Source organism: Thunnus albacares, chromosome 15 (assembly GCF_914725855.1).
Source record: "Thunnus albacares chromosome 15, fThuAlb1.1, whole genome shotgun sequence".
In the NCBI taxonomy this organism is placed as follows: domain Eukaryota; kingdom Metazoa; phylum Chordata; class Actinopteri; order Scombriformes; family Scombridae; genus Thunnus; species Thunnus albacares.
This window is the reverse complement of record NC_058120.1, coordinates 21,199,629-21,212,076: the sequence shown is the minus strand read 5'-3', so window position 1 is coordinate 21,212,076 and position 12,448 is coordinate 21,199,629. Positions and strand designations below refer to the sequence as shown.

The 12,448-nt window shown below is 38.6% G+C and overlaps 1 protein-coding gene across 3 annotated transcripts in view; it reads right to left on the bottom strand.

Annotated features, from left to right (window-relative positions):
• Nucleotides 1-3,086: 3,086 nt before the first annotated feature.
• mta1 (metastasis associated 1) overlaps nucleotides 3,087-12,448 on the bottom strand; it is a 46,290-nt gene continuing 36,928 nt past the window's right edge. For 2 of the 3 annotated variants that reach the window (XM_044375133.1, XM_044375134.1), the window contains 9 exons: nucleotides 12,061-12,135; nucleotides 11,586-11,644; nucleotides 11,154-11,290; nucleotides 10,152-10,303; nucleotides 9,061-9,250; nucleotides 8,749-8,838; nucleotides 7,753-7,908; nucleotides 4,764-4,913; nucleotides 3,087-3,757 (listed from right to left, as the gene is read on the bottom strand). In XM_044375133.1, coding sequence (XP_044231068.1) covers nucleotides 4,804-4,913; nucleotides 7,753-7,908; nucleotides 8,749-8,838; nucleotides 9,061-9,250; nucleotides 10,152-10,303; nucleotides 11,154-11,290; nucleotides 11,586-11,644; nucleotides 12,061-12,135 — 969 coding nt within the window. In that variant the 3' untranslated portion in view covers nucleotides 3,087-3,757; nucleotides 4,764-4,803. The remainder of the gene's footprint in view (nucleotides 3,758-4,763; nucleotides 4,914-7,752; nucleotides 7,909-8,748; nucleotides 8,839-9,060; nucleotides 9,251-10,151; nucleotides 10,304-11,153; nucleotides 11,291-11,585; nucleotides 11,645-12,060; nucleotides 12,136-12,448) is intronic. The other variant, XM_044375136.1, reaches the window with a different exon arrangement.

Below are 12,448 nucleotides of genomic sequence, written 5' to 3'. Positions count from 1 at the left end.
TCCATTAAAATCTATAAACACGTGGATCGCAAATTATCTACATCCAATGTGACACAGCTTGAGCAGTTCTGCAAGGAAAATTGAGAAACTGCCCAAATACATACAGTATAGAGCTTCTACCATTAGTCGATTAATCAACGGACAGAAATTTAATCTGTAACTAGTCTGAGAAACAAATAATTGTTTTAATCATTCTTTAAGCAGAAATGGCATTTGCTGTTTCCAGCTTCTCAAAATGCAGATATTTGCTGCTTTTGTATGTTTTTATATCATAATAAATTGAATATTTTAGGGTTTTGGACTGATTGTCAGACCAAACAAGACATCTGAAGATGTCACCTTGAGATGGCATTTTTTACTGTTATCTGACATTTTATAGACCAATCGATTAACTGAGAAAATAATCTGCAGATTAATTGATAATTGAGAATAATCATTAGTTACCACCCTAATAGTAGGCTATGTGAAAAGCTCATAGAAGCAAACAGATTTAAAGTTGTAAAAACTGCCCTTCATGCTTCAACAAAGCACTTAATAAAATGTCAGTACTTAATGTCAGTTCTGTTGTTTTGTCAGTGTGCTTCCTTTTCTTTTACTTCTTTATGAGTGTGATCCCTCAGTGATAAACATGTTCTTGTTTTTTCTTCCTCTTTTAATTATTCTTCCGTATATTATCTTGTTGCTAAGTACTCTTGCATACGGCTATGTGCAAGCATTTACCTTGCTTTGCATACACCGAGCTAGAAATTTTCATGTCTTAACCCAAAAATCTTTTGACCAGGTATGGACTTATTCTAACCAGACATTTTATGAGAACTAAGAGGGATGATTACAGCACACCTGTTTTAGCCTCTTTACACTGACTTGTATTGAGATCTTATTGATTAAAGACTTGTCAACGCCTGTCTCCTTGCTGTATGCTCTAGCTCTGACCTTTTAGTACCATATGAGACTCAAATCCTTGGAGTTCTTTAATCCATTCTCGGCTTAAAACCAGATTGGACAAAGCCTTTTACAACTCACTGTACTCTTGTCTCTTATATGGTGTAGTTTTGGATGTGTGGTTTGCATCACTGTGGAGCTTTTGGTTTGGTGGTTTTTTTGGACAGAAGAAAAAGTTTGGAAACTGCTCTCAGGCCCACATTTGTCACTGTATACACACACACACACACACACTTACCCTTGATTGCTAACACATGGTCACTACTACACAAGCCAATTTTTAACTTGCAATAATTTCCTGAATTTAAAAGCGTACACACATTTTATATCAACACGTTCAGTCGCTCATGCCACACCTAAGAGAGTTCAGTTATATTCTGTTTGAATTCAGTCATTTCTCCGCTTGCAAACTAGGTGTAGAGACTTTTTTCATGGCAGACATTTACACTGATCATTAGTGATGTGTATCTTTGTGAGTAAACATGGCTCTGAAACTGAAACACTTACATGGAATGCGGTCATTATTCATGTTATCAATAACACCTGCATTCTTCCTGCTATGACAAGTCTTGCCTTGTTTGCTGTGATAAGGTCTTAAGGAGCTTGCTTAAAGTTTTAAACCTGGGTACATGCAGTATGTTATATATACCATCATGTTTCATCAACTCATGGTGTAAAAATCTATTAGAGACAATAATAGTTCTGAGTGAGGACTCCATTTCTCCCTCACAACGTCCTACTCTCACAAAAACAATCCAGATTACATGCATATGGTGTTTGGCTAATTAGAGTTCTCCCAGTCAAAGTGTGTTTGCCTGGATCAGTGGGTAGCACTGTTGCCTCTGTTAGAATTAGTTGCTCCAGCTGTCAGCCTTCACCAAAACACTATCAGTATGATTGAGGTTAGTTGTTTCAACACTTCAACATAACTTCCAGCTTTCACAAGACGAGTGGATGGTGTTAGGCTTGTAAAACCTCTCAGGAAACAGTAATTCTGGCTGACACAGGCATTACAACAGCTGCTGTCCAAACAAAAGGTCCAGGATTTAAACCCTACTGCAGCCAACGTTCTGCTTGATGAAGGTACTCCCACCACTTCTATTTACTAAGATAAGAGCCTTACATTTGTAGCTAGTTGATTAGGGGTTTTAAGGCTCTGTGATATGCACAGACACACTGTCTTTCAGCTAAACCAAGCACACTTTAAAGGGAAAAAAATTCTAGTTTTTATTAAATTTGCAAACATATTGAGGCATGTAAATGCGGATTAAGTTGAGAGGGTTTAATCAACAGTAAAAGATCAAGAATGAACTGTTAAGCTCAATATCTAGTTTGATAGAGAAACTCAAAGTAATTTGAGCAGATGTGTTGGATATTGGTAACACTTTAAGTCAATCAAATTAGTATTTACTGTATAAGCAATGAATAAACATTCAATATGAGGTTTATAACAAACTAATGTAGTTATAAGCAGATATAAGGACATTTTAAGTGTTAATGTACAGTATTTGTCAGCAATTATAACCTCCTATGAAGACATTTTATGTTATTTTGACTGTTCATTACCTGTTTATATACCAACATCTACTTATGGTTGCCCACAGGAGGACTTATGATTGTTAACAAAAACAGAAATAAACACTTGTATCTGCTTACAACTGCATTATAGTGTCATAAACCATTTATTAAATGTTCATACACTGCTTATAAACGCTAAATAGGAGGCTTTAAAGTGTTATCTGTATATTTTCTCATAGTGACTGATAGAACCACTACGACTGATGTTATATATGCAATTGAAGAGTTGTATGCCACAAAGACATTGCTGCTAATTAGCATAAAAAACATTGACAAAATGACTGGATATGGAGGCAAAGCACGTGTCCGTGTCATTTTTAGAACTTTGCTCACAACATGTTTTTGTTTGTGCATTTAATCGTTTGCTTTTCTAATACCAATCATTTTTCTAAGAACAAAATATATGAAGCAATTTGGACAGAAAAGCTTTTTTTTTTGCATATTATACCCTGTTTGCATACCTGTGTGAGTAGAAAAAAGGAGTGAATACCAGCTTAGAAAATGAACATTCAGTGCAACTTTTGACACCTTTCAACCTCTGTACAGACACCAAAAGAAGAGGGAAAATCAATTATCTTTTTTTAATTACATTATCGAAGCATAGATGCATTACTTGTGAAAAAGGTAGAAAAAACAGCAAGTCTTTCTCAATAAGTTAAACCTCTCTGGCCAAAGAGCGGGGCCGGCTCACAAAACAGAAGATTCCCGTAAAGCATTCAAATTCATTGAAACAAAAGACAAGGAGTTAACTCAAGTCGCTGAAATAAAAGTGCGTCTCCTTGTGGAAATATAACTTGTTAAAAAAAAAAAACCCAAAACAAAACAAAAAAAAAAACATAGAAGATGCAAGTGGCTTATGTTACAGTCCTTCCACCCTTTTCCACAGGGTTTTGCAAGCATTTTTCATGAAACTTCACAAGTTCCATCGTTTGATCGAAAAACAATAAGCTGAGTTATAGTTGGTAAAAAAAAAAATTATAATAACAATAACAATAATTACATTGACAGTAATAACGAGAAATGTAAGTAATAAACACAGTCCTGTACAGTCAGGCTCATCTTCTGATCGACCACAGCAAAACTGATCGATTATCAATTGGTCTTCAGTATATCTGACAGACCGGAACTGTCTGAAGCAAGGTGGCCAATGCTGTCGTCTCTTCTCCTTTCAGCTTCACTCAGCTGCGCTCTGCTATGGTTTACTGGAAAATGTCTTTCAGTTTCATGCCCCCCTCTGCTGTGAAAAAAGACACAAGGGAAAATCATTATGAACACTTCTCCTGTTGTCAAAGAGCAGTTAATTGTTTGGGGTATACTTTCCTGGCAGCGCAGTCAACCTGAGTACAATTTAATTAACAAAGCACTCACAATATCTTCTCTTAACCATAATGATGCGCACAGCTGTGCACACAGTTCACAGCTACTTTACATGTGATCTCTACTGGATTTTACAACGTCAGAATAAACCTTTAGGGCTGGTGTGAAAGCTGTCAATCACAATTTTAAGGGAACTCTGGTGTTATTCATTTTTTAGTGTAAAAACTGCCGAACCACAGGATTTTTGTGAGTGGATATGTTATAACCGGTCAAGGCAGATGGCTGCCCACCTAGAGCCCAGTTCTGCTTGAGGTTTCTTCCCGTTAAAGGGGAGTTTTTCCTTACCATTGTTGCCAAGTGCTTCCTCATGGGGGAATCGTTGGGTCTCTGTAAATTAGAGAGTACGGTCTGGACCTGCTCTAAGTGAAAAGTGCCATTTAATAGTGCTATATAAATAAAATTTAATTGAATTGAATATTTTAGTGTGAATTAAATCCACTGATCATAGGAACTATCATGAAAGCAATCTGTAGAAGCAATGTGTAGCCTATATTTAAGCAATATAAGATAAATCAACCCAAATTTAAGTGCTATAGGTCTCCAGAATTTGATTTACCCGCAAGGGTCCGTGTAGTGCTGACGATGCAGGATGGCAGTCACTAAAACAGTCAAATCAACTAAAAGGCAATCATGTTTAATTTTCTTTACCCCTCTGGACCAAATAACTGAACCACAGGTGTGAAAGTATCCATACTACCAACAAAATCAGCTCAAAATAGTAAGAAATCTAACATTTTAAAAACATGACATGCAGCAAGGGTTGTAAGAGAATCCCAACACTGCTTAAAAAAGAAAACAACTACTACTACCAAAGAAATAATCCTTAAAAAAGATAATCCTCAGAGAGACCCGGCAGCGCGCCTCACCTCACTTGGGTTTGCAGTAGAGGTCGTTCCTACGGAGTGTTCAGTCCAGTTCGTGTACCTCGTCCTGCATGGGAGCCGAGGGCCGCGCCACTTCACTCACCCGTTTGGCCATGATGTCCCACTGAGGAGTCAGGGCTTTGGATTTAGTGCCTACAGACGAGGAAGAGCACAAGACATGTTGGTTCAGGCTGGAAAACAAACACAGACTCACACAAAAACACACACAGCCTCCCTCAGTCAGCAGTCAGTCCACTGATACTAATACAGTAGATACACAAAAGGATAAAATCTTCTGCCCTCTGGTGGCTCCATAAAGTACTTATTTCTTTAGTATATCTAAAGAATATAAATTATTATTCATGTCTGTTTTCTGCCTTATTCTACAGCGCTTGAGGAATTCATATCCACCAAACAGGTCTTTCTTTTTTATGTAATTAACAGAAATGAATAAAACATTTAGTGATGTAGTTTTGAATCTTCACACCTATGATGTGAACTCCTTCAATCCCCTCAATAGTGCTTTACAACTGTTGAACAGTGAGTTCTCTCCTCTGCTCTCGCTTTGTGCAGAAACAATTCATCAAACACCAGTAAACAATTAAACATTCACTAAGTAACCTTTATAAATATCGTTATAATATTGTGGATACTCTGATTGTGATAAAGTCACAATTTTAATAATTTGGCTTGTTTGACAGCAACTATTGCATTTAAAGTGTCTTTTTCACACTTCATATCAATATCTGCTGTGAAAACCACCTTGGCTAAACCTGAGTTTGACCTGGAAAAAGACAAAAGACAGATTCACAAAATACTGACATGAATTCAAACCAAGAGAAAGCAGATGATCCGTGACATTTTCAAAGTTGCAGCAAAACAAATTGAATGACTCCACAGCCACACTAAAGCCTGATCCTCTGGCAAATATTCAATTTGAAAGTACATTTCAACATTTAGAGAAGAAGCACGTAATTCACCCCATAATAAGAAATGGTTGTGTTTTTACATTTCTGTCTGCACACGGATTAAAAACAAGATGCGACGTGTTAATTAGTAAGCTTCAGACATACTAGCAGGTGGATTTGTGAGCTGCCTCCAGTCTATATGCTAAGCTAGGCTAATCACCTCCCAGCTCGCCTCCATATTTAAAGCACAAACATGAGAGTGGTGCTTATCATCTCATTTAAACCTGCAGAGCGGAACTTCTACATATAAATGAATGTCCTTGCCAAACAAGTTCACACAATGCTTATTAAGCTTATGACTGTCAGGTAAATCTCTCTTTATTTCACAGTATACAGAGTTTTTAAATCTGGTGTCAGGTTTGATATTCCCACGCTGGCTGGATGAACGCATACTGCGCATGCTCTACGGGCTTCTGCCTCTAGACTTCTGGTCAGCTCTCTGCTATCTTGAATGGGGATAAAATAATATAATCATGCAGCTTTTCTAGACTTTCCAAATGTTATCGGACCAAATGGATCAAATTCTGATAGTGAAAACGAGTCATTTTGCGGAGGTTGTGCGACGCTCAAAACAATTTATCCACCGTTTTACAACAGCTGCAACAGTAGCGACGGAGTAGTAACGTAAGCATGTGTTGACAGTGTTTTTGTAATTACTCTCACTGCCAGAAGAGGGAGACAAATGTCCTGTACTCCAGCTTTAACTCTCTGTAAGAAAGAAAATGAGCATATTTCCCAAAAATGTTGAACTACTCCTTTAATTAATTCCACAGAGAAAATTGAAATTTCCTGATTTAACAACTTGCCCAAAAGAAATAATAAAATTTGTTATGATTATCAATTAAAAATAATACAAGTAACATGCTTGCAGAAACCTTTCCTATCTTCTGTATGATATGAACTATTATGCTGATATATTGGTGTTAAAATAAAAAATGAAAACTAATCCCTAATCCTCAAGCTTGGCTGATTTCCAACCCAAATCTCCTCCTGGTGTGTTATCCCAGCCTGGGCCTGAGGTGGGCTCACAGACCAGTGGAGATGCTCTCCCTCAGGATACACTTACCGAGCCCTCCTCCTCCACCTCCTCCTCCTCCTCCTCTCCGCTGTTACCATGACAACATAGACTGTAGCCTCCAGCTAAAGAAGCAAGGCCGATCCCATCCTCTCGCAATCTCTCTCCCTCTTCTCTCCCGTCTTTCTCTGGCATCCTCTCACTCTCTTGATCTCTTAGTCTGTCTCTTCCCCTCTCTCGTATCACAAGGGACAGGGGAAAGTGGGACATAACCCAAAAACAAGGAGCCCCATACAAACTCTTAACCCTTGAGCAGCGAATCATAACCGTGTGTTGTAGCCATCGAGTAGGCTCGGATGCGCCTTTGCATGCTCCTTAAATATTCAAATAATCAGTGTTTAGCAGAAATATTAAAGCTTTAACATTTATGAATAATTTAATACATTTTAGTTTGTGTTAATGCAGTTAAAATCATTTAAAATTATTCTGTAATGATTAAAATTCCACAAAAATAGATAATATATAAATGTAATTCCATTCCAGTGATTCATTGACTCCAAACGAATACAAACATACTACAGAATGTGCACTATTTTAATTCATTTCCTTCATAAAACCTCATATCAGAACTACCCAGTAATCACTTAGTTGTCAGATAAGGTGATCATGACTATCAATTCTAATGATTTGAGAAAAATATGGAAAATTGTTTTTATGTCAATGCACTTTTTACATCTTCTTCATCTCATCTTATGCCCATATTCAACTACAACAGGAACTGTAATCAAATGAAATGTTTTAGAGCCTGCTTATGCTGTAAAATAACTAGTGGTGGAAACTAAAATTCAGAATATATGACCATGAGTTACAATAATTAATAAGTTTGATTCACAGATTCAGTGAAAGTGAACTACTAAGAAAGCTGAGAAAGCAAAACATAAATCCAGACACACACACACACACACACACACACACACACACACACACACACACACACACACGCTCTCACCATCCAGTCCGTTGTGCTGTTCATAGGTGCGTTTGCCCAGGATGGTGGGTGAACCATTGTTGAAGATGGGAGAGGATTTTATGGGTGTCAGGCTGCCTGTAGAGATGGAGCCTCCACGTATCGGGGGGTCAGGTTTGGCTGGACGGGGATGTGCTTCTGTAAGTGAAAGAGGGAGATATAGAGGGAGGAAGTGAAAGGAAAAGAGAGAGAGAAGTAGACAAAAAGGAGCAAATGAGGATTACAAGACAAAAAGGGATTTTTTTTGAGTGATCAAAAGTAAAAACAAAACTGTTTTCCTTGAACAAGAGGTGAAATAAATGTTGCTATCATACTGTACATCTGTGTTAAAGGTATCCAGTGGAGTATCTGATCACTAGTAGTGCCATGGAGAAATGTTTTTATGAGTGGCTCCATGTTTTGTTTGTTCTTGTGCACGAACACAAACATTCCTGCCAATGATTTCACACTGTTCCACTGATCTACAGGTGGCTGTAACACAGTAATGCATCTGCAAAGGCAGGGAGTAAAAGGATTGTTAGTAATGAAAACATGCCAACAATGAGGGTTTAAAAATTGACAGAAAAATCGGCTTTGCCAACATTTGATGAGGAAGGAAATGTTTGTTACGACCTCAAAGATACTGTATACACTGTGTGTTTTGGTTAGAAACACTGAATGTAAACAGAAACTTGGTTTAGAAGAAAAGGCACCTTTAGGGCGTTTAATGAGGCATGAAAAGTCACTAACAATGACTCAAACTGAAACAAGATTTTTATGCTTGGATACATATTTCTGATGATGAAAAAATACATATAGTAAATCAACTTTAGTCCTCTTTTAGCCCTTTTTCCTTAAGAGTTATTGTGTGTTCATTATAGTAACAAAGTGTTATTATGTCAAAAGGAAACAAAGTTATCCATTTACACCACACCCAGTTAAAACCAAATGAAAACAGAAATCCAGTTCAGACGCACTGGGTGACCGGCTTTCTCTTACCTAAATATCGAACCACAGACTCCAGAGGTTTACGCCTCATAGGTTTTAGTGGCAAAGGCTTTTTTGGCCTTTCTGGCAACCGCAGGGCACCTGTAGAAATTCAATGCAAGAATACAGTTGATGAAAGAAATAAAGAAACAACTGGGCTCTTGCAAACAATAATAACATAATCCATTTAATGAAGGAAAAAAAATGTCAGTTTCTCTTTCAAATACAAGCATCAACTTCAACAAAGTGCTGGAGCAAGCACACACAGATTGAACTTTTATGTGTGATATTGTCATAAAAAGACAGGTTCAAAAGGCTGCTTACATTCTGCCTTGATGGCTGCTGTGTTAACAGGGAGGTAGGGGTGCCTGCCCAGATATCGCGGCCTAATGATGTCATGGCAGAGGCGGCGTGCCACTCGTGTCAGCACGGTAGTCTGCAGGTAGAAAGCCTGTCGCGTCTTCACTGCAAACTTGGGGCTGCCGCTGTGCCGCATGGGCAGGCCGTGGGGGCTCTGGAGGTACAATCAGATTAATAACATGTCTGTTTAGACACAAAAAAACAGTGTGTTGGTGGTTTGTGCCTTCACAGATTAATGATCATTGACAGAGTAGTATTTCACAGGACAAGTCTAATTATCACCTCACTTATGACTAGAAAAACATTTGTAGTAAATCGTTATCTGAAATAGATTTAATTACTTGAATTTATCAATGCTGGTTGGCAAAATGGAGCCGACTGGAAAGCTTCCCAAAATGCACCATCCATTTAACACAGTGGCCTGGCAAATGCAGACTACCAAAGTCATTTAATAGCTAATAATTTACTTGGGTTGGCAGATATTCAGATCCTTTTCAGCTACGTTTATATTTGTGGTACTTCATCTGGCTCCCTGACATACTACAGAAATGTTTATACACCCACATTTACAAGATTTGGACATTACTATTGTGAGGACAGATTGACAATGTTCTGATCTGAGAGTCTGTAGTTAGTGTATTTATATAGAAATACTTATAATTAAGGATATAATGTAGATTTGTTATGGAGTGAATCCAAAGTTAAACTCGATCTAGTCTTTATGCAAAGCTGAACTAACCACCTCCTGGATGTAGCTTCATACTTAATGGACAGATATGAGAGTAGTATCACTCTCTCATTTTCCATAATGTCAAACTATTACTTTAACTATAATGGAAATATATCAAGCAGCGTCACATACAGACGTACATGAGGGTGAGCAGGAAGGGATTTGCCTGGGAGCTGAACTATTTCTTTAAGCGTAAGGTTAGTCTTTAGGCAAACAGTAAGGCTGTTGTTTGCAGAATAAGTAAACTGAATGTCAAGTGAAGCATTCACAGCAGTGTGTGTACATACGCCTGACTGCATGTGTGTGCATGTGCGTGTGTGTGTACCATGTTGTTGCGGTTAGGTCCAGGCCTCTCCCCATCCAGCCTTGTGGGCATCTTTAGCCCGCCGTACTTCTTCCAGTAGGTCCAGCATGAGGCGCACAGGCGACATTGCATGTTGGGAGGTCCCCATGAGTACCACTGGTAGGAGCTGCTAGCTGCATACACACACACAGACACATATAATCACATGTGAGCGCAGATATTTAACACACGTATTCATAGAGAAGAAAGTGAGCACATTGTGACAGAGCAATAGACCGACACGTGCACAAGACGACACATAATCCAGACATAATCAAAATCACGTGCTCGAGCGCACACAGTCGAGAGCGCAACTTTTAATCATTCATCACTTAATTAACTATAACCACTAAAATAACTCAAACAATACTCCGCTGCAGGGCATGTAACGCTCTTCTCTCTGCACTCTCCGCAATGAGAAACAGTATGAAATGTGTGCCTCATACAGAGAGCAGAGTAGTTCTGCACTCTTTAAATCACCTGATTTATAATAAAATGTTCCATCTGTAAATTAATGCAGAAGCTCAAGTTCTATTGCTGGTTCAATTTAGAGGTCTGTTGTAATTTTATGTTAATCAAAACACAAGAGGAGATGACACATTTTTAAGATTTACTGGAGAGCACAAGTTCAATGATCACTTTGTGGTTTTTTTGAATATTTTGTTAGATGTTTTTGGACATTTTATGCTTTTATTCAATTGTGCCAGTAGAGAGATTTCAGGAAAGGAGGGAGAGAGAAATGCAATAAGGGTTCCCAGCTGGACTCAAACCAGGGACGTTGTGGTTCATGGACAGCGTTTTAACCCCTAAGCCTTGAGGACGCCTACAATTAGATGCCAAGCTTGATCTACTGAAATCATGTAGAGAAAATACAGATACACAGTTTATGGAAGATATCCATCCATTTCCTCCATGGATGGACGGATGGATGGATGGATGGATGGATGGATGGATGGAGAACGCCTCTGACAGTGAATGACTTACTGTAGCAGCTTTCACAGGCTCTGCCCAGGCCGGGCGTCTGCCCTTGGCCTGGAGGTGCTGGGACAGTTGCGCCTGCTGCTCCGTTCACGAGGGGTGGCTTTACATTGTTACTCAGCTGGTTAGGGTTTGGCTTGTTACTGGTGAGGCACAGAAACAGGAGACGGAGTCAGACCAATAAAGATAAGACTGGCACACTGAATGTACATTCACTAAGAGAACAGACAACATTCATCAGCCTGCAGCCAGAGACAGCCATTACACTGATACTGTACTGAGAGCTGTCATGACTGCTAATACAGTGAAAGAAGGGTTTGTGTCCAAACAGCAGCAGTAAATGTCCAACTTTAAAATACCAGAGATGTTGCTGAGAAGGTCAAAACGCTCTAAATTTGATGTCTCAATGTAGTATAATGACAGAGTGGAGATACTCACTAGTTAGGGATGTAGACCTGCTTTAACTTGCTTTCTGCTTCGGCTGCTTTTAATCGTTTCTGGAGCGGAGACGGAGGTTGAGGAAGTGGGAGAAAGGAGAGAAGAAGTGATGTGATTAGACAGAAGAGTTCCTGTGATTTGAAGACAGAGTTGATGGATATTTCTGAACGAGACTGATATTTGACTTATTTTTTAATAAGCATAGACAGATTGAGAGTATACATGTATGCCAAAACGTATACTTCCAACTGACAACATGAGTTTTGGGGACGAAAATGAGGTCAAGGGCCAGAAAAGGTTGTGAATCTCCAAAGTTAAGTGTACAAAAAACAATGAATATTGCCTTTTACGCCAGAGATGTAAGTCATCAGGTGTGAACAAAAATCAGAGTGAAATAGTTATTAGGATATAAAGAAGGGAAATTATCATTAATAAATATAGCAAGCTACAACTGATGTGTAATGAAGTTTTTTACCTGCTGTACATATCTGTCTGTGGTCTTCCACATGTAGTAATACTCGATAATACTCGTCAGAGACTTCCAGGGCAACTGGAGAAGTAGAGAGAGAGGACAAAATAATCATTATTTCCCTCTAGAAGGTATTAAAGTGTTGGGAGCAGACTTATGATTGACAGGTCACAATTTCAATCTCCAGACAGGTGGAGAAAGTCTGAAAGATCGAAGTGAACGTGTACTATTCAACACACGCTTCACTGTCCAGACACATTTTATCAATTCACTTCACCAGGAATATTTTCAGAGCAGCTGTTAGTGATCAACAATACTGTGACCACCTAAAAGCTTCAGGTTGTCTCTTTCAGAGCTAAACTGTGTGTAAACAGAATTCAGCACAATTTTTTTT